The sequence below is a fragment of the Bombus vancouverensis genome, chromosome 13 (genome assembly GCF_051014615.1).
Source record: "Bombus vancouverensis nearcticus chromosome 13, iyBomVanc1_principal, whole genome shotgun sequence".
NCBI classification, from domain to species: Eukaryota; Metazoa; Arthropoda; class Insecta; order Hymenoptera; family Apidae; genus Bombus; species Bombus vancouverensis.
The window spans coordinates 6561545-6586772 of NC_134923.1; the positions used below are offsets into that span (position 1 = coordinate 6561545).

At 43.0% G+C, this 25228-nt stretch overlaps 1 protein-coding gene across 5 annotated transcripts in view; it reads left to right on the forward strand.

The window, feature by feature from the left end:
• The window catches only part of Chi (LIM domain-binding protein 2 Chi), a 137891-nt gene that overhangs the window by 48759 nt on the left and 63904 nt on the right, over positions 1 to 25228 (forward strand). For 3 of the 5 annotated variants that reach the window (XM_033347434.2, XM_033347388.2, XM_033347397.2), the window contains exon 1: positions 11491 to 14037. The exons of the other annotated variants lie outside the window; for them this stretch is intronic. In XM_033347434.2, coding sequence (XP_033203325.1) covers positions 13145 to 14037 — 893 coding nt within the window. In that variant the 5' untranslated portion in view covers positions 11491 to 13144. Of the gene's footprint in view, positions 1 to 11490; positions 14038 to 25228 lie in introns of those variants that run through there. 5 annotated transcript variants of the gene reach the window in all.

A 25228-nucleotide genomic window follows, 5' to 3' on the forward strand; every position in this document is an offset into this window, starting at 1 on the left:
AGAAATTAGTAGCAACTTTGGGGTCCCATCAGAATTCTGCGTGTAAAGCGTGACGCCGCTGCCATATGATCAGATTAGAATTTACGAAGCGTGGAAAAAAATGACGAGCATAAAAAAGGAAGAATTATTTACAACCAAACACTTTTACATGGTCGTTATTTTTTAGACGTGTGATTTTATGCATAGTTATTTACCCCTTCGTGTAAGATCACTGATAAGGATGTGGCGTCAAAAAGACATATAACAGATGGCGCGGACGATGTAAAATGTCCTCTAATGGTGCGATACTCACCGCACTGATTAGACGGTTAACTACGGAGCATTAGTTACGAAGATGATAATAAACGGTGTTATCACTTAACGCATGAGGCCGCCGTGCGGATAACGAAGAGGTCTGCGTATCACAAGTGGCGACATCGATGTCACACAGGAACACGAGAGACGACATGACTCGATAGCGTAAAGCAAAAGCATTATAGTAAAAAGCATATCGGCCAGCGGTAATTAACGTTATTGTAGCTCGTGTTGTTCATTGAAATGTTAATATTTAGCGCGTATTGTTTATGCGCGATTTATACGTAAGCACTAGGACAAGTATACTTATTGGTGGCTCGAGTTTCACGTATTATGCCATTAGACGATTACAGGTGTTTAGATATCCTATAAAGAAAAAAAACGACGTATTTTGTAACTTTTTTTAGAGTTAGAAACGTTACTCTATTGCATCAGGAGCAGAAATAAAGACGTTAGGCTTTTCTAAAGCATAAAAATCGCAGAAGTCCGTGGTGGTGACTTTTGAACAAAGGGTTTATCATCAATGGAGACGTCGAAGATCAAATTTCAAGAAATACTGAACGGTGGCTCGACCGTTTCATCCCCTTTTAATACGTTTCTTAAAGAAACTGGAGGAGCAGCGTACCTCCATCAGGATGAACATCGTCCCCGAGGATCCCTTTCATTCCTGACAACCCTATAGCTTACAACTAAATTAGCGCCTAATAGCAAACCACCGAGCCCGGCCCCTGTGCGCCCTGCCTTGATTATTCTGAAATACGGACAATTATTTTTAACCGGTGACTGCTTCCAATCCACCTTGAAAAATTTGCAATTTACAGAATTAAAAGGTATTCGAGGCATTTCACTTACTTCCTATACAAATTACATCTTAGCTGTAATATTTCATTCTATATTTTGCACGATCGTCGATCTAAGCAATCAGCGCAAATCCCATAGTTGCACGCGATTATATCTAAAACGTGGGCAAAACAGTCCTCTATGCGAATCAGAGGATTTCATAAACCTTTGTACGCTATACTTTGGAAGAGAGAGGAAAAAGTGAACCGTCCATATTATATCGCTGCATCTTCTCTTAAGTCACCAATTTATTAGCGATCGCCGCAAGTTCCTTAGATCGAGACAGTTATGTTCGAGGCGCGTCGAAATTATTCCCGAATTCGACTCTCTCACGCTATACTTTAGAGGAGAGACGATCATCGAAGCAAAGACACGCAACGCACGCATCAGTCGGCAGGTCGTCCGGTGTTTTTTTCCGGACCGCGAGTAGCATTGGTGATCGGTGGTGTCGCAAAACGGTCTCTGGGGGGACGTTGTCCTTGCGCGTACGTTTGCACGGGCAAAGTCCCGTGGGAAAACGCGAGAGATCGGAATGCGGAGGAAAAGGGGTTTCCGTAGTGGCGCACACGTACGGTGCACCCACCACACCCTGTGCTCTCCGCGTCGTCCTTCTCTCCATCCACGGCCACCCCTTTCGGTTCGGTGGCGCGGCAAATCAGTCGTTCTTACGGGAACACGATGGTCGACGACGTTGAAAGCGGTGGTAGCTGTTAAAGAGGAGGGTCGCAGGGCCGGGATGCGGGGGTTGAGGGTGGTTTCGCAGGGGGAGGGAGGAGGGATTGGGTGAAAGGGCGAGAAGGGTGGCGGCGGTCGTCGTAGCAGCGGCGGTGAAGGCGGTGGGCTCGTGGGGGTGGGTTTGGTTGAGGGTGGTTTGATCGTATGGTACCACGATGTATTTAATCTGCAGGCCGCTATATGGTCTTAGTTATTCATGGTGGTCGGGTGATGGGGTTCTGGTGGGGGCATGGTGTACCGTCACGAAGGGTGGTGGTGTGGGGTGGGGGCGAGATATTGATCAAAACCTACCCTGGCACCAACCTCTGCCCCCCTCTTACTCCATCCAACACACCCTTCTCTCTATTTCTCCTTCTCTCTTTCTCTCTCTCTCTCTCTCTCTCTTGCTTGCTCGCTCGCTCTCTTGGTCTACCCTCCCTTACCCACACCTTCCTTCCTTCCTCACCCCCTCGCTACACTCGACCGAGCGTAGCCAGTGGTTCTCAATGCAGGATTCGAAATGGTAAGAGGTTCTCCCTCGCGAACCAGACGAATCATTTCTATTTCCTAGCGGGGGATGTGTCACATGAAAGATGCTGTCGTTGTATAGAGATTATGTAGCTAATGGGTTTCGTTTTAATAAAATTGTAAGAGAAGGATTTATAGATGCGGATAGGATGTGATTTATAATGCTCGTATTAAACAAGTAATTTATTAATGCATTCTCTGTTAAATACGTATTTTAACATTACATTCATTACGTCGTATCGACCGAATGATCCCATAGAAGTGTTCAAATACAACCGGTAGGATTTGTTCGGGGAAAAAGGGGAGAAAAGTGTGCGTTTTGATATAACTGGAGGGCTTCGAATCCTGGCTGCTAATAGTCTCGTCGGCAAAGCGATGCGTAGCGATCAAACGAAGATACAGAATTTCAACCAATTCCCTCAAACTGTTCCCGTTCGATGTTTCCAAAACGAGTCTCAGTTCTGAAACGCGAATATCGCGAAACGATCCCCGACCTTCACATGCAAATTCGAGAGATTTATTAATTGATTTCTTCCCCTCGATTTTTTTCCCACCCTGATTTACGACTTTCTAAAGTATATAGCGGGTATAAAAGTTCAAAGAAATATATACAGCTCAAGAGAAAATTAACGTGTGATAAACATTTTCCTGCATGAATATTCTAAATAAACTTGTAATTGGTGATTAGCAGTCAAAAGCTTTTCACGAATCGTTTATGTTCGTTGCGATCATGCCATCTTCTAAACGCTCTCTAGCACTCAAAGAAAATTTTTTATATTTTTTCTTTAATTATATTTTAGTATATTTCAAAGTATTCTAAATTCCGGCTGTTCTACTCTTGGCATAGAGAATATTTATCTAAAAAATTGATTATTGCGATGGTTCACATTTTGGTCCACAGAGTGTATATATGTAGGATTCATAATACGCGTCGTATCTATTAGTTACGCGATTCCTGTGGTATAGCCGGAGAGAAAAAGATAAACATGGAAATGAAAAATACGAGCGATCGAAGATTCTACCACGCAAAGTCCTTCTTTTGCTTTTCGTTCCACTTATGGTCGCAAGATTATTCCCGACTGACTTCGAAAGTGGCTAGAAGTTTCTACGAGCCACTAAGTCATCTTCTCCACGACCTTTCTCGTTCCTCTATCCTGACTACCATGTTTTCTAATTGTACCGCATTTAATTACATCTAGTTAGTTAGCCCCGTTGATCGTCACCAACCGGTGACGAAACACAGTCACATTATACGCGAAACGTTCTAAAATCGTTTCTTTGCATTGGTCTCTCGGTTTGTTGTAAGTTTTCGCGACTAAAAAGAATCGAGAACGTCGCGTTTTAATAATACCAGAGATTTATGCACGATGATCGAGCAACAATGTGAACGGTGGTCTCTCTCGTGCCGCGGAATAATTCAAGATATCATCTACGAAATTTATTTTCATTTTCTGTGTCGCGAAGGAACGGCGTCCGAGTCTCGTTAAAACAGTACCTGAGCAAAAGGGGAAAACAAAAGGAATAAGTAACGGCCGCGATAAAAGCGAAATACGATCAATTTTGAGTTTCATGTTTTCAAGCTAATTTTTATTCGGGCTTTTGCAATCCGCTTATCATAAAGGGAACGCTAAATGACCAATTACGCACGGAGAAAAGTTGGATTGAAGCTTGCAATTTTTCGATTTTTCCAACTTCAATTCGATTACGAACGAATGTACAATGGTAACGGCGCGAATATTTCGTTTTCTTCAATTTCACAGTCTAATATACGAGTCTCTCAAGAATCAAACATATCGACTGCTTTTTAAATAAATTTTTCAATTTTATTAAACAAGCAAATTCTAAGATGAATTTTAAATAATTTTAATTCGTAACATCACCATTTTTTCTACTTTCCAAATTATGGAATTAATCGATATTGCTTCTGATTGGCTCGTATAGTAATATTTTAATAAAATTCGAAACCCATCTGAAATTGTAATTATATCGGTAAAATTTGAAATCAATCTGAAAATATATATAGAAGTTAATATCTACATCTAGAAATATCTACATCTACTGCAAACATATTTATTTAACAAAAAACATATTTAGCACAGAATTAGTATACAGTATGAAAGCAATCTTGAACATATATTTATCCATACGTTTCAACTGTTGAAAGTATCATCCCTTTAATTTCATAAATAATCAATTTATAATTTTATTCTTTTCCTGTTTTGAGAACATATAATACATTTTGTAGTAATACAGAACACATACTTTACAATGTGCATTACTACTATGATTCTCAAACCTCCATGTGAAAGATGTTTTTTCATAAATATTTTTTCGATTCGCGTAATTGCTGTTCCGAAAAATCCGACTTGGAAGTTTCTACTCTATTAATTCGTGGGCGATCTCGAACGACAGATCTCGAGCGTGGGACGACGAATATCTGGTATATTTATGATAAAAAATTCCTCACCTGTGCCTCGTTGAGTGGTCTTCGCGAAGCCCGTCCTTTTAATGATCTCCGTAGAGAGAGCGCTTCAGAGTATCGTCTCGAGGACCCAGTGGAACGACGGTGTAACATCATTGCGACATTTAATTATTTTGATTTTTACATTTGACGCGGTTTCCCGCTTTGTCACGTGGCTTTTCCCAGCGACGACGCGCGGATTACATCGATTATTTCGATGGGCGTCGATGTGGAAGAAACAACGAACGCGAGTCTGGGGATGAATGCGTTTGATAAAAAGAACTCGCCTGCTCACCCCCGGTTCCTCGTACCTGTCCTCTTTTGTACCTGTCGCGAATAATCGCGGTTCCCGAGGCCACTCGACTAAAAGAAGAGAATCACCGTGTTCACGACCAATCGAAAAGTAACTTTATACTCGCGTCTGCCGATGTTATTGATTTTGTAAGATTAAATTGCTGCTAACGTACCGACCAAATGAGGGATGTCCTGTACATGGACGTTAATTAATTTGTTTTTAGCGAATTTTCAATTGCACCGTTGATTATGAAATATCGCCAAATAATAGAGGAATAGGGTTCTGATTGTTGCAAATAAATAAAGCTCACCACGTCTAGTAAAGTAGAATTGTTTGAGTCGACTACGTTTCAACATCACAAGAGTCAAGTTCGAACTTTGCACAGAACAATGAAACTTGTGTAATGTATCATTACGTTCGTATATTGTGATTTTTAAATGTACGACAAAAGGAAATAATAAAAACGAGAAAATATCTCAGATAAGCCAAGATAATATATTTTTTGTGGTTATAGGATACGTGAAAGAAGAAAGGAGAAATTTTTAGATTTAAAACCTTCGTTTTCCACATAGATTGAAAAATACGTGTGACCGATTTCCAATTTTCCTTATTCAGTTTTTCGACACTTCCCTGTGGTACTGTAGAAGGAATATCATAGATGGGAAACTGTCCGCAAAAGAGGAACACTCGACGAAAAGTGTCGAGTGTCTCTCGTCAGTGCCAAATCTTTCGATGATCCGCTCGACGTTTGATCCGTCCACTCGATCATCCCTCGGCTCTCTTGTAATTACTCTGATTTTTCACGCGGTCGGTTTCGCGTTCTGTGTCACGATGAGAAGAGTCTACTTGTCGCAGGGTAGCGCCTGCTAAACCGATATCTTTCAGCGTCACGGATTCTTTGAAGTGTATCGACTCTGTGGATAGAGGGGACAGTCTAACTACGGCGTGTCGCTGCGGCTTTTAATTACGCGCCAATTAATTAACACACCGCTCCCGCCGTTTCTTTTTTCACTCACCCCCCTATCCACCTGGTTTTTCCTTCCCTACTTTCTCTCTCTCTCTCTCTCTCTCTCTCTTTCTCTCTCTCCCCCTTTCTCGCTTTAGTCGTTTTTTATTTAGCTGGACGTAGCCACGCGGAGCCATTAGAGGCTCCAACGCGACCGCGCGCCACCCTTTGCCTTGCCAGCAAGTTATCTCGTTAAGAAATTAACCGCGAATTAACGCTGTTTTACCGCATAATTAGATGACCCCTAAAGATTGCCCCTTAATCCTCGGCGACGAACCGTTTTCCCCTCGATATTTGCCCGTAAACAACTTTCTACGTTGTATTCTTTCTTCTTCCTTCTTATTCCTCTGCCGTTACCTTTTTGGTGCAGAGAATGAAACTAACACTCTTTACCCCGTTTTATCGTGCTCATCTACAATCTCTTTTGAAAGTCAAATTATTCGAGACGAACTATTTGTCTTTCTGCAAGTTCAGATAAACGGAGTCACTATCGATTTTTCGTATAATAAGAATTCACGTTCAGATTATCAAAGTCAGTGAACAGGAGTCGATGTTGTCGGGCATTAACTAAAAACTTCATGGCCACAAATGGAGTTCTACTGTAGTAGAAAAGCTGTAAGACATTGACGATAGAGGGATAGGAGGGCGAACGTACGCAAAGAAGTAATTTCGAATCTGTAACGAGATCCGTATTCGAGGAGAATCCGAAGTTGGGTCAAATTCAATGAGATCCGTTCACCGATGTCACGAAGGAGTTAGTAGATAGCTACGGGTTAGATTGAGGTTGATTGGGTAACCGCTAAGTATATCGAGCTTAGAGTACTTCAGGAGCCTTCGTACAAGGGTGCGATGCTTGTTTGCTCAATGATGTTGGGCTACTAAGGCGTTTACGGATCTACAGGTGACTGGCTTCATTACTCACCTAGTTGTTCCCTCTCCTTTGCAGATTAATTGGGTTTTTGGGGTCGTTTCGAGCCTCTCTTCAAGGGTTCGAGTAAAAGACAAATTTGTCGTGGGTAATTGAAACGAGAAAACCATGACAGTCGTGTCTTGACAAAGTCGATGAAACTGTGTTAAAGATTAACACCATTTTAACGATTATAACTAGAATGGTATTTTGGTCCATTTAACAGAGAATTGTCACCGGACATAATTTCGTTTAGGCTCTGAACTCATCCTACCGTTTAGTAAATACGAGCAGCAAGCCAAGGACTGGTTTTCGTGAACTGGAATCTTGCGCCGTCGTATTGTGAAAGCGGCTTTAGTCGACGCGTGACAAATCCCGGGGAGCACGCGTAATACGCATGTCGAATACACATGAACCGCTCTTAAAGGGCTCGTATCCACGCCTCCAGTGTTCCGGTACAAGATTACTTATCGGCCGCGACAGGATACTCTACTTTAAAGAAGCCACTTCTGCTTCTTCCCTTTTGCTACTTTCGATACGTTCAACAACTCGGCCCATGATTATTATCAATCCGACGAAACTAGCTTTTTTCGTATTCCTCGATTAGTTCAAACATCGCAAATACTTCGCTCTACATGGAATACGCGAAATCAATCAAATATGTACATAGATTCTTATAAATTGCAGTCGTCAGAAGAATTTATGTATGTATGCATCCACGGTAACCAAAGTCTAAATCTGCATCTCGGTTTCTGCATTCGCGACAACTCTTCTGTAACTCCTCCTCAGGAAGAAGTACGACTAGTAGTACCACCATAAAGCTCACCCTCTTTCCTGATCCACAACTTCAACTTCAGCTTCTCTAGACACTAGATCAACAGTACCCTGAACATCAAAAATTTTGTCGGCTACGAGAAGATAGAGCCAAGGGGCAGTTTTTGACGGTCTCCAGCTCGCATGATCGAACGGTGGGCACGATTAACTCGCGGTGAACCTGTGTGTACGTCGGTTGATCAGTCTCTTGGAGTGAGTTCTCAGCCTCCTGAACGTTCCTCCGGCTACCTCTGTCTTCCTATCGTTCCTTCGTGACGACGTCTCTGTTGGTTGCACGCTGGTCGTGCCCCTGTCCCCCTCGGTTCGTTCAGGTCTTTTTCTTTCTCTCTCTTTCTCTCTCCTTCGTTCTCTGTTCGTGGTGGCAACGAGCAGCGAGTTCGAACCGAGAAGGCAAGTCGAGGAACCCTCTCTCGCGCAGAGGAAGAAAGAACGAACGAACGAACGAACGAACGAACGAACGAACGAACGGTGAGCAAATGCTCTCCTCGTTCGCTCCCCCTCCCCCATTCACCTCTCTTCTTCCCCTCCGCTGTGTTCGGTCGATCTTTTTCTCTCCCTTTTTCAGCTGTCTGCCCCTGTGTTTCTTCGTTTTTTCCGTTCTCTCTCCTCTCTTTCTCCAGGGGTCAACGTACAGGCGCGCGGCGTGACCGAAATCACACACACGCTCGTTGCGAACCCGCTCGACTGTGACTCGCTTCTTCGTCTTTATTTGGCCTCTAATTGTTCCTTCTTGCGCGACGCCCGTCGGTCTGCTCGCCTGCTTTCGCTGCCTCCTTGCCTTCGAGACCCTCCGGCTTCGACGTCCAACTTTCGACGAGTCACCTGAGGATTCCACGCCGAGGACCCTGCCACCTCTGTACCTGCCATATGAAAGCTCACGTTCCGAAGTTTCACTCATCTTCCCGTCGAATCAGTAATTTTTCTAGGCCACTGTGTGACTAGATCCGCGATTCTCTTCCTTTTCTCGAATCTTATACATTTCTAGCAATCTGAGTTTATTGCGCAGTTTGTGAGTTTGACGGTTACTTTGGTATATTTTAGTAAAAGTCAAATTTAGAATTTTGAAAACTTGTTTACTGTAGGGACGACTTAAACCTCTACAATAAAGTTAAATTATCTTTCGTCCCTAGTAATCTTAATGTAATCTTACGACCCAAACAGTCCGCATATGTTTCGCGAAAACAGCAGATTTAGGATATTTCTAAATGGAAAACACGTGGTTTTTACAATCGAAACGAAGAATTTATTATTTCGATCATGACAATCAATCCCTGCTATAATTAGCTCCTCCTTCGCTTCCGGCTGTGACAGAAGTTTTCAATCGGTGCAACAACCTGACACGTTTCTCTAATGTTTTGGACATTGGTTTGGACCGAGCCTGGCTACGTCTACCTGGTCGAAAAGGGGGCTGTAAAAAGGGGGAAGGAAACGGGGCCTTGGGTGTCGCAGAGAGCAGATTAATGGTCGCTGGGAATTCCTGGTAGCGTATCCAAGAACTGGACTCTCTTTCTCCTTTTCAGTACGGATATTCAATAGCAGAAGGTCGTGGCACGGTGCGTAAACCAGAAACCACCCACGATAGAAAATTTCGTTGGAACTCCGTCAAGAATGTAGTCGAACACTAGAAAAACTGTTCTTCAAAGAATGAACTCGATGGTTTTTCCAGTTTAGTAACGCTTGATACTCTAGTTGCTATTCAGGTACATAGTACGTTTTCTGGATTATTAAAAACTTAGCTGTTACATTTAAAAGGTCAACGTTTGCTTAAAAGTGTACATTAAATACTTTTTTATAAAATCTGTTTATAATCAAGGAATAATTTATTTCTTCCTTTTCTTTACATATACATACGTTTAATAAAAAAATTCATGTATCTTTAAATATTTTGAATAATCTTTTTAAATATCCTTTGAAACGATATTAACAAATTTGTTATATTATTCGGTCCAATACAATATAGAGATAGGTATCGTCAAATTTGTAAATAATGAAAATTTTAATTGGGTGGTCATAACGAGAAAAAAAAAGAAATGGAAAAATTTCCTACAAAGAACTTGATTAATTAAAAGAAGAAACACGCCTTTAATCTGTTAGAATTCATCATCGTTTAAAATGTATGATTATAACATTTTGACGCTTATTTTGTTGGAGCTCAAGGCCTATACCGAAATATTTTGAGCACATAGAATAGGTCCGAAATGGTGCCAAGCTGATAAGAAAGCCCTAACCGCGACCTAAGGAATAGGATAGAGACTCAGGTAACTCGGTACTTACCACGCAGGTAGAGCTTGAGACAAGAGGTATTATTGTCCGAGTGGCAGGGGCTGGAGGTGAAACGTTTACAAAACGTTAGAAATTCCAGGTATCCTTCATTTTAATGAACAAAAAGTAATATAGCTTTTTTTGCTCTTTATTTTTTCCAATTATTGAGAATTCAGTTGGATTTTCCGCAAGTAATATAATAATTTCTCGAGGAAACTAATGACACCTATTCTCTTCTTTCGTTCGACTTCCACTGATGTCACTTGGCCAATTTCACCTTATCCACAACTGAATTAACAAATTTCCACCAAAATAATGGGAGAAAGCTTTCCTTCAACAATAAAATTCTAATAATCGAGTCTTTGTGAACTTTTCTAAAGGAAAATATCGGTTTCTTCTTTCGTAAAAGAAGCGTTTCTATAAGAAAATTTGTTACAGGGTTTGAAAAAAGAAAAAAACTGGTAGTTGTAGGGCGTACATCGTGCAGGGCGATGGTCGTTTTCGCACGTGCCGCGCGTCAAGGTGGTAGACCATTCTTCCTCATCACGCCGTACAAATGCGTTCAACTTGACCCCGAACCCAATGAATCGGATTTCTGGGCTTCTGTGATCTTAGTGAAATGAATCCTACATCGGTTCCTCTAGGACTCTCAGGTTCCTTCGAATCACACGAAAGTGAAACTGCTTTCTAGTAAACTTCGATAAAGAGACGACCTCCTACTACCACGCGACCAACCACTCAGCAAACAAATTCGAATACCACACTTCTACATCATTTTCATTCTACGACTACTCGCAGAAAATTTATTCAAATTCCTCGAATAATTTTTATATAATATTCATCTTTACGTCATGTCGCTTTAGATATTTCAATGCTTAAAAAATATTTGGACCACACGATAGATCGTTGGAAAATATTTAAAAAGCTCGTGTCGTTACCGATGGGTCCCTTTCTTCTCGATACGGGTTCCGACGCCGCATTGTACGTTTAATGAGTTAACGACGGGCAATAGTACGTCCGTAAGGTGAATACGCGAGGAACGAAAAATCAGAGCGTTCTCTGGCAAGGGTGGCACGGCTCGGTAAGGAAGGCATGGTATGGCGCGGTAACGCAAGGTAAGGCAAGTCCCACGTCGGTTGCGTGGACACCGGGCATCGGGCGCTCACGTGGCTCCCCACCATTCCATCCGTGCGTGAGACTGCTCCCTTCCGACGTTCCTTTCGCCGCGGCTTCGGTTCAGCTTCCCCCACCTCGTATCCTCGCGTGGCTCTCCCCCTCCAGCATGCCGCTCTGTCCTCGAAAGCTCGAATGCGACAGCAACGCCACGGAGCCTGCCGCTCCGCAGTAATGCGCTTGCTCTCGTGGAGTACACAACTATTCGTAGACAGTGTCGTTTGTTGCTTCGTGACACGCAACGCGCGTTGTCCCGCGTTCGTGTTCTCTCTCTCTCTCTTTTCGTCTCTTCTGTCTGTTTCTTTGGTGTGGATCGCGCGCACGGTGACTCGAGTGTTCAGTGATCGTCTCGCGATATGTACATAGTTCACTCGAACTGCGTTCGTCTTTCTCGTATTATTTATCTCTCTCTGGTTTTTTGCATTGAAAAGTAACTGAGAGAGTATTGCAGTCTATACGTTATCGGATAGAGTCTGTTGGCCGAAAGTTTGATTCGTTTTCGGAATCGACGCGATAGAAGAGTCGGAGCTCTCCTAGTGTAGAAGGAACATAAAACGAGTGAACTCGAGAGCGTGACGGACTATGCCGAAACACGGCCATCCAGTTGGGAAGCAGCGTGGTCGCGCGGGCTTGGTGTTTGGGTCGCCTAGCGGCGACTGAGTTCGGGATGCTGAAAGTTCCCGCGGGAGTCGGCGGAGAGTGTTTGCAGAAGGAGGAGAAGAAGGCCGGCAGGATGGGCGGGAGACGAGGTGTGCTGGTCCGCGACGTAGGTGCGCACCGCGACGCCGACGACGTGACGGCCACGTGCCCCCGCAGTTACCTCGCTGGTTGTCGCCACTAACTGCTGCACTAGTGTATAGTCGTTGATCGTAGATAGTTGGTCGAGCGAAACGGTGATCGTACGACCATAATTTTTCACACCGCGTCGTAGAAACAAGTTGTATAGTCGAGTGTGTGATTTTCGTCGATAGATGGAGTATAGAGTGTATTACCCGTGATTTTTCCCGTTTCGTATCTCGTATCAAGTGCACTGTGACTTCGTTGATCGTTTTTAGTGTTTCGTTCAGCCGCCATTGGAGATATTCGTTCATAGGATTTGAAGTTGTGAAGTTGTTGGATACTTTAGTGCGACAGACGCGAACAGGTGGTATACGCATTGTTAATCAACTCGAAGTCGAATCGTTCTAATAGATAATCGAACATCCCGCCGGTGAAAGGAGTGAGGACGCTGACATTGAGCGGTGATGAACTGGATGTCACGGGGCGTTAATTCGTTGTCCCTCGTAAACCCAACGAATCAAGAAACTTGAAACTTGATACACGAGGTGTCGTCCCTTCCGTCCTAGCCGCGTGCACCGAGTTCTACTTTTTCGAAACATACCGCGAAGTGTTGTGATTCCTCGCCGTGATTGTTCGCCGTGATTAATGGTGTTCTAACTTGAATCCTTCTTAAAGGTCGAACCAAACGTTACGAATTTGAGCTTATTACTGCTTCAAACTATTTGTCAACAAATTGCGTTCAAAACACTGTTCCTACGATTCTCCTACGGTCACAATATATTCTAGAAACAGTGTCTTTAAACCTGCAAGTGAAAAACAAATAACATCGAGTTGGAGCTTCATTGAGGGGCATTGTGTAAACGCAATAGGTTCTGAAAAATAGTGCCTCTAAACTGAGCCAAAAGCGAAATTCGATTAACAAGAGATTTGGCATCGTGGAAGCTAGATAGATTTCTGATCGAGCATCGAGAGATTCCCGCGCTCGTACCCCAGTCATCAGGCCGACGGGAGTTCGACGAGAGGGTGAAGGGCGTCGTGGAGGGGGGAGTGATGCCGGTGAGGGTGGCACAGCGCCCCCCAGGTGGAATACCACTGCACGCCGGCGTGCCGGTAGCACCCAGCAGCGTAACCGCCTCCGGTCCGTCGGGCCGGTGCCTCGGGGGCCCGGCAGCGCCCCCCGCCGGCTCGCCACCGCTGCCGCCCTCCTTGCAATCGCTTGGCGGCGGTGTGAGCAACAACGCCAACAACACTGTTGGTGCTGCCAGCAACGGCTCCAGCAACGGTAACGCCGGCCTCCAGAATACCGGCAACAATAATAACAATATAGTCGGGAACAACAACGCCGGTCAAAGTATCGCCGGCACCGGCCTAGGAGGCATCAGCACTACGAGCGGCGCCACGAATCCCTTGCAGGCGATGGCGTCGGCGGCGGCCTCGCTAACCCAGTTGAACAACATGGCGAATGGCCCGCTGCCGCCGCTAGCGGCCACCGGACCGACCGGACCGCCTAGTTTACCGCCTCCACAGCCAGCCACTACGCCGACTCATGGGGGTCCACCGACGCCGCACGCTGGTGTCACCGGTGGACCCCATCTTAATGGAGCTTCCCCTAGCCCTCACCCGATGCCACCTCACGGAATGATGAGCGGGTCGCCTCACGCGCCTCACCCACATATGGGTGGCGGCGGACCCTCACCTCATCCTCACCATCCCGGACCTCACATGGTCGGTTCGCCGCACCATCCTGGCCCACATCCCATGGGTCCCGCTGCTAGCATGATCGGAGCCAGTATGCAGCCTCAAGGTGGCCCTGGGATGTGCGGTCCTGGACCCACCGGTCCTATGGGACCACATGCTCATCCGCAAGGTCCTGGAGTACCCGGACAGCCTCACATGCACAATGATCCTTTTTACTGCTCGCCTTTTGGATCACATTACTTCAGGTAAATTCTGTGACTGATCATTTATTTGGGTTGGGGAATCGAAGAGGATGATCTTTTGACGCAAAATTCTAATTAAATAGGAATTGGTATCTTGACACGTATTATATTTATATAAAGAAAAGAGAACAGCATTTATTCTGTCTTGAAGTGCTCGTTGTAAGTCGTCCTTGATACATATTTTTCTAACTATTTTATGGAGTGTGAGGCGAGGTAAGGCGAAGGCCGTGACTGGTGATGAATTTCCATCGGACACGGCCACGACAGCCTGCTCACCTTTGGCTCCATTGGGAAACACGACGGAGGAAGATCAATCTTGCCGCGATTAGAGAACCGTATCCGCGACAGAAATAAATAATCTGTCGCCACGTCGACTGTAACAATTTTTCGTCACGCGAAACAACGCTCGCCCGTTCGACGAACGAGTTTCCGTAGTGTATTGGTGCTTTCTTTCAAGAAATGGTCACGTGAAATTCGTGAAAATGGTGTATCGCGTGGCCGAAGAAAGTTCCGAGCAAAACGTAAGCGTGTCTCGTAGCTGTGATCTGCGCATTCGAAAAACACGAGGTATCTTTCCACGCGTTTCTTTTTCTCGATTATAAAAGTGCATAAATAAAAGGCAAAAGAAAGTTGCATTTTTCGTCGTATCTTTTTTTCGAAGTCTGAATCGATTCTGACTGATGCAGATGTTTTACGTTCATTGGATTTTAGGTTGCGTTGGCGTGTTAGTATTCTGTCAAATTATTTTATGCATTTATGGGAAATTTAAAGATATATAAAAGTGTCTAAACTAGAATGCTCGTTATAATATTTAATGAATGAAACGAAGTTTCTAATTCTTCATTTATGTCGATAAAGATACGAAGTTGCATGAGAATTTGCGGTTTAGTTATCACGCACAGAGATAAAAGGTTTTTTCATTCGACTCTTTGCTTCATCACTGCAGAATAAATTATCTGACACTTGTTACAACAATGATCCAGCCTTTGCTGGATAAGGCTTAATACGAAATATTTAATTGTAAGAATTTTATAGTTGGATACTATATTCAGACTGTTCCTTTACGGCTCGATACTTCGTTCCGCGCCAATCGTTTGGCAGTCTCTCACTAGTACACTCTCTCGGGCGTAGTAACAGTATACTCGGAGAATCCGTTATCATAGCTCGGCCAGGATCTTCCTGGTGGGTGACCGTTGCACGGTCGAACGTGCCTCGAAATGTAGCCGCTAGTAAATAGGCTTGTGGAGCTAACCAAAATACTTATTTACCCGATCCCCATTCACAATCGTTCTTCTCCATTGATATCTCACCTGCTCAGCTTTGAGTTTCATCTTCTCTTTAATACATTCACTGCGTTTGGCGCAAATTTTTAGATATTTGCGTGGAGTCGGTCAAAAAACACGAATATACTTAAACACGGTGGAATCCTTCGAAAATTCCAGTCAAACGTACTTGGTAATAATCGTGGAAACTTTTATCATAGCAATAATCGATGAATCGGAAAGTATCAGGCATCTATCGTTCGTTATTTTTGTTACTTTAATATCTAAGAGATTTAAGAATTCGATAGAAGAACAAATCTAGGATTTCTGAAAAGTATCCTGGCTAAACAATACTCGTATCGTTCCGAAATTCTATCCGAACGTACTACAACCATTTCGTTCATTACAATCATGCGAACTTTCATTGGAATAATCGGGATAGAGATGTATTTGGAAGTAGCCAGGGATCGATGGTGCATGAGGCAATTATCGTGGACACAGCGAGCATGTTCGCGAGTCAGGTGCCCTGGAAGTGTCTGGGACACGGTTCTATCCGCAAGTTCAGGTGGCCCGCAGGTGGGAGGCGCCCCTTTGCGCAGGTGTACGCGCAAAACGCGACTTCCTTCCTCGTCTGGAGAAGGCCAGAGCAGAGTAGAGGGCCGTCCAGAACCGATACCCGGAGCGTAGCTACTACGACGGTGACGATTATCCGGTTCTTCTCCTTCGACCTTCCTTGTATCCGGTCTGGACGTCTCTATCGGCTCGACATCATCTCCCTGTTCGCTGGCCCCGTCTGGTAATCGCCAGGGCTCATTATCATAAGCGTTCCACGCTGCTACATTCGCACGAATCGTCGAACTACTTCGTTCAACAACCGCGACCATTTTCGTCCCCCTTCTAGTCGCGATTTCTCGAAGATCTTTCAGCAGAGATACATTTATATCTAAGCTCGATTTATTGAAACGAAATTTTACTTAGTTTCAGATTAAACGAACGCTTACTCATTGACTTTATCTAAATGTAAACTCTTATTATATAAACATGTAGTGGGGAGAACCGATGTATTTCTATTTCAATTATATGACCTGTTTCTTTTAATAGCTCAGATGCAGTTGTGTTGTATTTTCACGATTTTGTTTTCCGTATACTAGAAAAATTGGTGCAAGCGTAAAGTTGTTTGTAGAACCATTCGTATTCTTCGTTTTCTTCTACGTTTTATTGAAATATAATATTCTTATCTTTGGATATTAACTCAGTAACATATGTACAGTCCTCTACCAGTTGTCTCTGCTCTGAGATATTGTAGCCGCGTCTTATTAATTTCAGTGTTTCCTTAGTCGTCGTTCGTTCTAAACTTTTGCGCTTTGAGAACAATGAAATTATGACAATTACGAACAATCGAAATTAATATTTCAGTGATGCGTAGGTACCACGTATTTAGGTATATATAAGTACACAAGAATGTCTAGTACGAAGAAAGTAGTATGTTAATGGGATAATCAAGTAAATCGAGATTGATTTCTGATTTCAATCAAACTTTTACGACTTTAAAATTAGCGATATGCGACTTATTATTATAATTGGCTCGTTATTACATTACGATATCGTTAAAGAATTAACAGGGAAATTATAAGAGTTTTATTTTCTTTTCACTAAATTGTAAGAGAGAAAATGAAGAAAGAAAGAGGAATAAACGAGAAGGAGACGATGAACGAAGTTTCGAGCGCAATCGGAAGTCGAACGTCGTCGGTGGACTTATCTTATCGCGGCCTCTCGGTAGGATAAGAAGGACCTTGATCGCCTCGCGACAAACTGTATCGGCACCTTGGTTGGTTGCGAGCCTCTGGTAGTTTTGCAAATTTCTATATACGCGTTCTCTTTACTACAATCTCCTTTTTTATTACTAAAAATACAAATATATTTCATTCTATTATTATATCTACAAGGAAGTTCGCGTGACCATTTCCATTCTATTATTTTCTAGTTCAAAAATATTGAGAAAATTTACTACAAGATCTATATACCATATTTCCATTAATGTTAGATTATCCTAATAACCCATTCAGGAAATTCATTATTTTCTAACCTGAGAATTTTCGAAAAATTTATTACAACACCAAGTTATTCTATATCCATTAATTTTCAATTATATCCTAATACCTTAATAGATCCTAACAATCCATAGTCAGAATGATCGGTACAAGCGGTTTTCGCGTTATTTCGATCAGTCTAGCGTTCAAGTAACACTGGGAAATAGCTTTGCGAAGGAAACGAAGCGACTATCGAGGTTTTGGTGGTTCGCGAGCGGCAGCATCGCGGTTCTAGTAAATCGCCGGTACGAATCGGTGGATGACGAAGGGGAAGAGCCGTGGAAAGAGGAAAGGCTCGTTTCACTGGCGAGGCACGCGAGGAGATACCAGGCCGAGTGCATGAAGCCGTGTGCAGGTAGCGTATCAACCCGTATCGTCGGTCGGTTCCAGTTTCACGTGAAACTGTTCGTGCAACCAAGCAGGTTCAAGGCAAGCCTGAAAAGTGGAATGCACGTGCGTGTAGATGGAACACCCTGGAAATCTGAACAATCGGCGGGATCTAGTCTTTGCGTTGTAATAAACGAGACAGTTTAGTTAGTTTTCTCATTAATCAACTATGATCCTTGGAACATTTGACATCTTGTTACTAAAATAATAGGAAGAGATATTTTCAGATGGTTTTGTAGAGAAGCTTGAACGCGGTAAAATTCAAAAAATCAGTTCTATCGAAACTAATTATCACTAAAGCACCATTGTACGCAAGTAAATATATTCCTATATAAGCGTATACTTTTGGTATCAGATGCTATAAACGGAAGAAATTCGATTCTCGATTCGTGGTCATTTTATTTTCCTGTCAAAGTGTTGAACTGGCGTAAAGTAAGAAAGGGAATTATGTGAGTAGTGGTTTCTATTTGCAACAAGGAGAGGTACAAGAGCGTTCGTATAATCCCTAAAGAGTTATTAAATCAGATCAGCTGCCCCAAAACGTGCAAAGTTTATCAGACCGCGAAGGCTCAGATCCAATCTAATTCCCGGCGTTCGCTCCTCTGCGGACGTGGCAGGTCGGCTATCAAATGCATCAAGCTTTTCCACGCACTCGATTAACCCCGCCGCACTCAATCATTCACGCGGTAGCGTCTTCCGTCCCTTCCAATTACTTTCAAAGCCGAGGAGCCGGCCCAGGAAGCAAGATAAACCTAATCCCGGTTCAGGTATACGTGTCCGAAGCTTTCTCTCCGGTTCAGCTTCCAGACGTCGCGTATAGTACTAGAACATAGTAAAGAGAATAGAGATCTACGGAACAAGGCGAACAGGGAACGTAAGATCCTGACAAGGTGACAATGAGTACGAGAAAGGCCTTTCTTGAGTCATGGTTTACCTAGGAATGTCGATACAGGTGTCCTATCGGATAGGTGCAATTTGGCAAATGTCCGTTGCTATTATTAAATCAACTTAATTATGATTTTTTTAGTAATACTTTCAGGTATTCCATCTTAGAGATATTAGTCGTTATCGATAGATCGTAGTTTCCTATGAGGATTTATGCTTTTGAAAACGCGGATAGATTCAAACCTGGACGACAATGTGTTTGGTCATTTCTCCTTGGAAATTAATTCTTATCGATAAACTGTGGATATTTATAGAAATTCGTATGTTTAGCAAGTTACGTAAAGAATACAAAGTTGGATAAAAACTTCTATCTACTAAACGAAGAATTTTATATTTTAGTTTGTTATTTTTATATTTTTAATCGTTACAGTCCTACTGATCACTCGCGTTTTTGTGTTTCTTAATTAAATGGTTCCTATATAACGAGGAAATTCTATCACGTTATTCAGAAGAAGCAAATCGAACTTTTTTCGTGTCGAAAGTATCGGAAAACTATTTAGTCTGACGGTGTATCATTTCTGTTTCGATCGATTTCTTGGCTGTAAAACACGGCCGATGAAAGAACAATGTTCTCTCGTCCGGTATACAAAAGACGATTCGAAAGTTTAGTTAGGAGTATCGAGGTAAATAGCTGGATGACAGACTGGAATCGATTATCGTTCGCGCGGATCTTCGCGATAACAATTTCATAGCTCGATAAACGGTCACTGTTATCGCGCTTCGACGCGAAACTAGCGGAGATTCGAAGATAATTGGCCCGATTCTCTCTGTTCCTCCGGTTCGTTCCTTCGGTATAAGTGTCGGTTACCGGATTACCGATCCGACGAGACGTCGTTCTTAATTGAAAATGGATTCACCGTGTTGTGTATCCACTCGAAAAGTTGCAGACACTGCGGCGTGTTCGAGGTGTTAACAGCTGGCTTGGTCGATAAGGATCTTTGCGGTCTGATAAATGACGAGTAGTCTATTCGCTTTGCTATTCGATATCTCGAACGATTCGACTTCGTGTATTCAACGGAAATTTCAAACGATCAATCATAGGCCGTAATAATTCAAAACCACTCCGGGAACACGACCAGTGTTCCTAGACTTTAACTCTAAAAACTAGAGAGAAATGTAATACCGATGTTTAGCTCTGGAGCACCTGCTGCTCTTGAAAACTACGATAAGAAGAAACTTGGCCGATTCTCGTATGAAATATCACCTGTACCGTGACTAATCTAGAATCCCTTTCCAACTTGTGTGTACGTTTTGCTACTGTTTTCGATTTATACGACTTCGATCTTTCTCAAATTCTTGTTACAACCAAAGGCTAAATCTCGCAAAGAACGCGTCAAATATGGTTCTTGCCGAATTCAATGAAATTTACTATGGTGATAATTTTATATGTACGATAAATGTAATCTAAACCTAAACCGAGAAACTTGCGTTTGAAATTTGGAAAAATCTTATGGTACAATGTATCAGGACATCGAAACGCTTTATTCGTCAATGAAAATGTACGACAATTTTAATGTTTCGTATAAATAATACATTCGTAAATGCTATCCTCAAGCGTTGGAATATTTTCACGAGCCGGTATGGAATTATCATCGTAGGAAAAATTTTATTGAAATCGGTAGGGGTCACGCACGAAGCTTGTCTTGTCTAGGAAAATTCCCGATATTCCCGTGGTTGGCCACAGTCTAGCCAGTGGAATCGAAAGTTTATGATTATTTTAACACGAGCTGTTGCTTCCTTGTGGATTCGGGCATTTTATTTTTATCGCGGCCGTCTATTTCAGCCGATGCGTTTCGAATTCGTTTCTCTAACCTCTTCTACAGGCTACGAGAGATGTGTCTTGTTCCATTCGAACGAAACGAACTACCGATGCGGGGAATAATGGCCGATCGGCAAATCGAAAGCTTCAGCTATAAATAATGAAATTAGCGCTGCCTGTCCAAATGCAGCACGTGACCTCGCGAATCTTGCCAAGTGTCTGTGTATTCCGTAGAGAGCCGTGGGTTCAACCGATCTACCTGCGCGGCGCACACTCACGAGCCAGTGGTTCCCAATTCGATTTACACGCTGTCTTTTCATCAGTTCTTTCGAGGAATTTTACCAGAGAATAGTTGAATATCAGTAGAATGGCCTTGTGTATCTTTATATCGAATCTAGTGGCTCGGTTATACACACAGCACTCGTTTACACAATGGATACATTGCTTTTTGTCAAGCTTTTGATATCTTCTCCTTTCGGAGTAATTTTTAGGCTTGATGAATCGCCTGATTGTTGTACAGTATGGATTATCAGTTTCGGTATTCATTAGTCGAATTATTACTGGAAATAATGGTGCATTAAGAGTCGCGTAATTGGAGGAAACATGTTCTCTGAAATATTTCCTATTTGTTACATAAAACGGTGTTTTGCTGATCTCAGTCATGCGACGATTGCTCGGTGAACGTCGATACGCGTTTCCTTCGGAATTTTTAACGTAATCGGTTGCGTTCGAAAGAAGTACCTTTAGAATCGTGACGCTTCTAAGATTTCTTCCAGCGATCTTGCGAACCTTTTAAGCGTAACAATAAGAATACTAGCTTTTGCCAGAGTCCAAATTTCGATCTCTGTTTCCTTGTGCCCCCAATTGTTGCCAGATTATTCCGGAAATCTCGGCGAGTTTCGTTCGATCTACGTACCAAGGTCGTATTTCAAATACGATTGTCCGCCTTAAGTCTAAATTTAATTTCTTCTTTTCCCCTGTTATCAACCATTAGATTTTAACGACTAAGAGTATAAATCTCCAGCGATACGTTTTCGATTGTTTAGTTCTTATCAGAATCCGCAGGACCAAAGAAAAATGTACGCGTGTCGTCTTTGGATCTCCACTTTTGCGTCGCGATTCTTACGTCATGATAGTTGCATAATCTCGCATCTCAGGCGCGTGCTGCGCCATGCACAAGTCAAATCACTATCTAGGTCTACCAATCTATCGAAATGGATTTCCAAATTTTACGTTCTAACGATCGATCCTTCTAACCGTAATCGATAAATCTGTTGTATCGAATCGTTTAAACGTCCATCGTAAGACCGAGACGACTTCGGAGACTGAGATGTCGACTAGTGCCGCCGCGCCTCCAGAGAACGCCGCTCCTACGTTTCCTCGGTTCATTAATTCACGGATGAAGAATCGAACGTTGGAATGAGAACCGCGAGTGATTTGCCAGTGAAGCAGTTCGTTGGCGTTGGAGTTGGCTCGGCTGGTCTCTCTTCTCTCTCTTGCTCCTTCCTTCTCTTCTTCTTCTCCTTCGTCGTCGTCGTCGTCGTCGTCGTCGTCGTCGTCATCTTCTTCTTCTTCTTCTTCTTCTTCGTCTTCTTCTTAGACTCGCGCTCTGCTCTCTCCGCGTTCTCAAGGCCGCCTCTTCGAAACCTCTCTCTCTCTCCTTCCTCTCCTCTTCTTCCTTCTGTTCCCTTCCTCCGCTTCTCTGCCTCCTCTGCCTCCCCCACCGCCTCCAACTTTGTTGCCTCCTTTCCTTCCACACTCCTCTCTTCACCCCCTCGACAGGCCACGGCATCTTACCTCAAGCTGACTCTCCTTCCTCTTCTTCGGCTCTCTGCGAACCCCTCGCCTCACCTTTCTCCATACTCTACACTACCGTTCATAAGCATTCGGACACATCCAAATTACCGCAAATTTGTAAAATATATACAATTCGACCCCCTGTAACGCGGCAGACATATACTTTCAGTGTTACACGAATTTTGTGTTATACGGGAACTGAAGTGCAAAAACTTTTTTCTTATATAACCAAAAATAATAATTATTTTATTTTTGAACACCAGAAACGTGAGATATTTCCGTGTGTATGCTTACGGAATAATTTAAGCAAGTGAAATTAAAATCTAACCAGAATCACACAAAGTCAAGTTCCAAGCATCGCTTTTTGTTCACTTGTACAGCCTTTCATCTGAATTTTCAGTTTGACAATTTCTACGTCTTTTATATGAAAATCTCTCTGTTGGAATTATTTCTTTAAGAATCATTTCATTTTTACTATTACTTCTCAATTTCCGTCATACGAGGTGACTACCAATCTTTTGTAAAGTGTTATATCAGGTCTTATTGTAATTTAAATGAAACTCTGACCTGACCTTGGCCTTTCATCTTATCTCACCTAAGCCGTGACGAGCTCCATTTTCCACAAAAGAGTAGTTTTTAAATTCGGTATAACAATTCCAGGTTACCAAAATTATCTTTCTATTCGCTTTCAATATTATCCCTACAGTTTTACAGATATTGTTTCACATAATATCGAAATGTCGAATATATTAAGGTGTCGCGTTAAATAGTCTTTTTATAAAACTTGGTGAATTTGTCAGCTATTTCGCAAGCCTCGCGCGTCCTCGCGAGGGAAGCCAGCGCGCGCGTCGCGTCCAACTTTCCAACCTGGTCTTCCGAGTCGAGCCGATCGAACTCGAACGAGAGAAGCCACCGCGGCCAGGAGGAAAGCGGAATCCTGGAGAAATTGCCGGCACCTTGCGAGACGCGGGAAATGTCGTTCGACCAGTTCCTCCGTCGTTTTGCCCCGTGAACGAACAGCTACCTAGCGCTCTAGGTCCGGTTTCCAGTCCCTTCGGCGAACTTCCAACGACGTCCCTTTTTTTTGCCCACGGCATTCAGACTGCTAGCCGCTGACGTTTCTTCCACGCGATCACCGTCCAACATGAGGAAGGTTATGGTCACTGGCCAGCTTCTGTTGTCGGAAATGCACGCTGATTTCTGCTGATTCGTCGATGGTTCTCCGATTTTCGTAAGGTTGGATTTACTGCACGAAGATGAGACGGATAGGTGAAGCTTCGTTCAGTTTAGACAAGTTAGTTGGATCTAAGGAGTCGAAGTTAGATGAATCGATTAATGAGAACGAGCGTAGAAACCGGAAAGGATATTTCAAGACACTCAAAGACCATACGGTGTATGCAGAGTAAAAGTTTTCTTATGGGAAGAAATGTTACTAAACGAGATAAGTTCCGATTGAAAAAGGTTTTCAAGTGTTTATTAACAACGGGAGCATTGAGAGTAAAAATGGACTATCTCCAATATTCAACGAACAGACGAACATGCGGTTCGTCGTCTAAAAAATTATGATATCCTTCGTAATTCGTAAGTTTCCAGTTTCGTTGAGAATTTCCCGCGTATCGGAGCGATACGTACGTGCGCGCCAACTGCCCTCGGAATATGCACGAGGAAGAGTGGGAAAGAGAGAAGAAGAAAGAGCACCTCCACTTTATTCCCGGAGGTTTTTTTTTCGAAAGACGAATCCCGCTCACCTTGAAAGGTACGTCGCGTGGCTCGTCGTCAAGCAGTTCTCGAATAAGCCCTTCGAGCCGTAGAAAACTTCGAAAAACCATTTAGAAAAGCTATCTTTGGGATTTTCATTCTCGTCGTGCAAATCGTTTGAAATCGACTGCTGTTAGAATTTTTCTCCGTTGCAAGAAAAATGTTTAACCGTACGTACGCTTATCTTCGAGACACTTTATCCTCGGACCACTTTCAGTTTCCGGTTGCGTGATGATTTAAATTTCGATTGACATAGATCGACATCCGATGTTATGACATCGAAGACTCAGCATTAATTCTGTTACACCTGTCGATTATGGGGAGGGGGGTGAGAAGTTAGCAAAAGAACGCTAAACGAATTTCTTTGTCTTCCTATCGTAAAATAAGAATCTCTCGGAACACGACATTTTTTTTAATGGAATAGTTGAAAAAAGAGTTTGAAGACGGACGTTAATGCTTGTTGAAAGGAGAATAAAAAGAAGGAACCGAAATAACTTTGTTAGTATAATTCCATGTGCTAAGGCTACTGAATGTTAACCGGATCCTTGTCACAAGGGTTCGCGGCTTAATCCGGATTTATTCGGTCTCTTTTATCCGCGGAATGATCGCAAACGTAGACACGCTACCGTAACCCAGTCACGTGGTGCCGAATCGAGGTGGGAACCATTCGGAGTCAGTGTGCTTCCGCGGGACGTTTAGTCTTGGACTGTATGGTTCCGCACGTGGAACACATCTTGACCATTTTAGGAAGCGGTTTCAAGTGGTCAGAATCATTACATCTTGCTGTGATCATATACCGAAGACTAATCCCGCTAACGTGCGCCAGATCACGATGAAGCCAGTTAGGTTAAGCGCTTGCACATCTTCTTTCTATGATTGTCTTTCTTTCGATATTAATTGTTTTCTTCGGCTGACGAAGATTATAACGTGATCGATTCTATTCAGCTTCTGGAATTTTCATAATTGTTAGATACTCCTATACAGGTACAAAGTATTGTAAGAAGGAGAACTTTCACTACTTTGTAACGGTAAAAGTCTGCGCGATATCACAAGTTAAATATCTATCTTTCTAAAATTCTATTCTTGTTCTCTAAAGTGATTAACTGGGTTCCCTAGTCAAACATTTCTGAGGTTAGGAAATTGAAGATTAAAGAATAAAATGAATTTCCGGTTCGAGTTTCAGTTTAAAAATAATT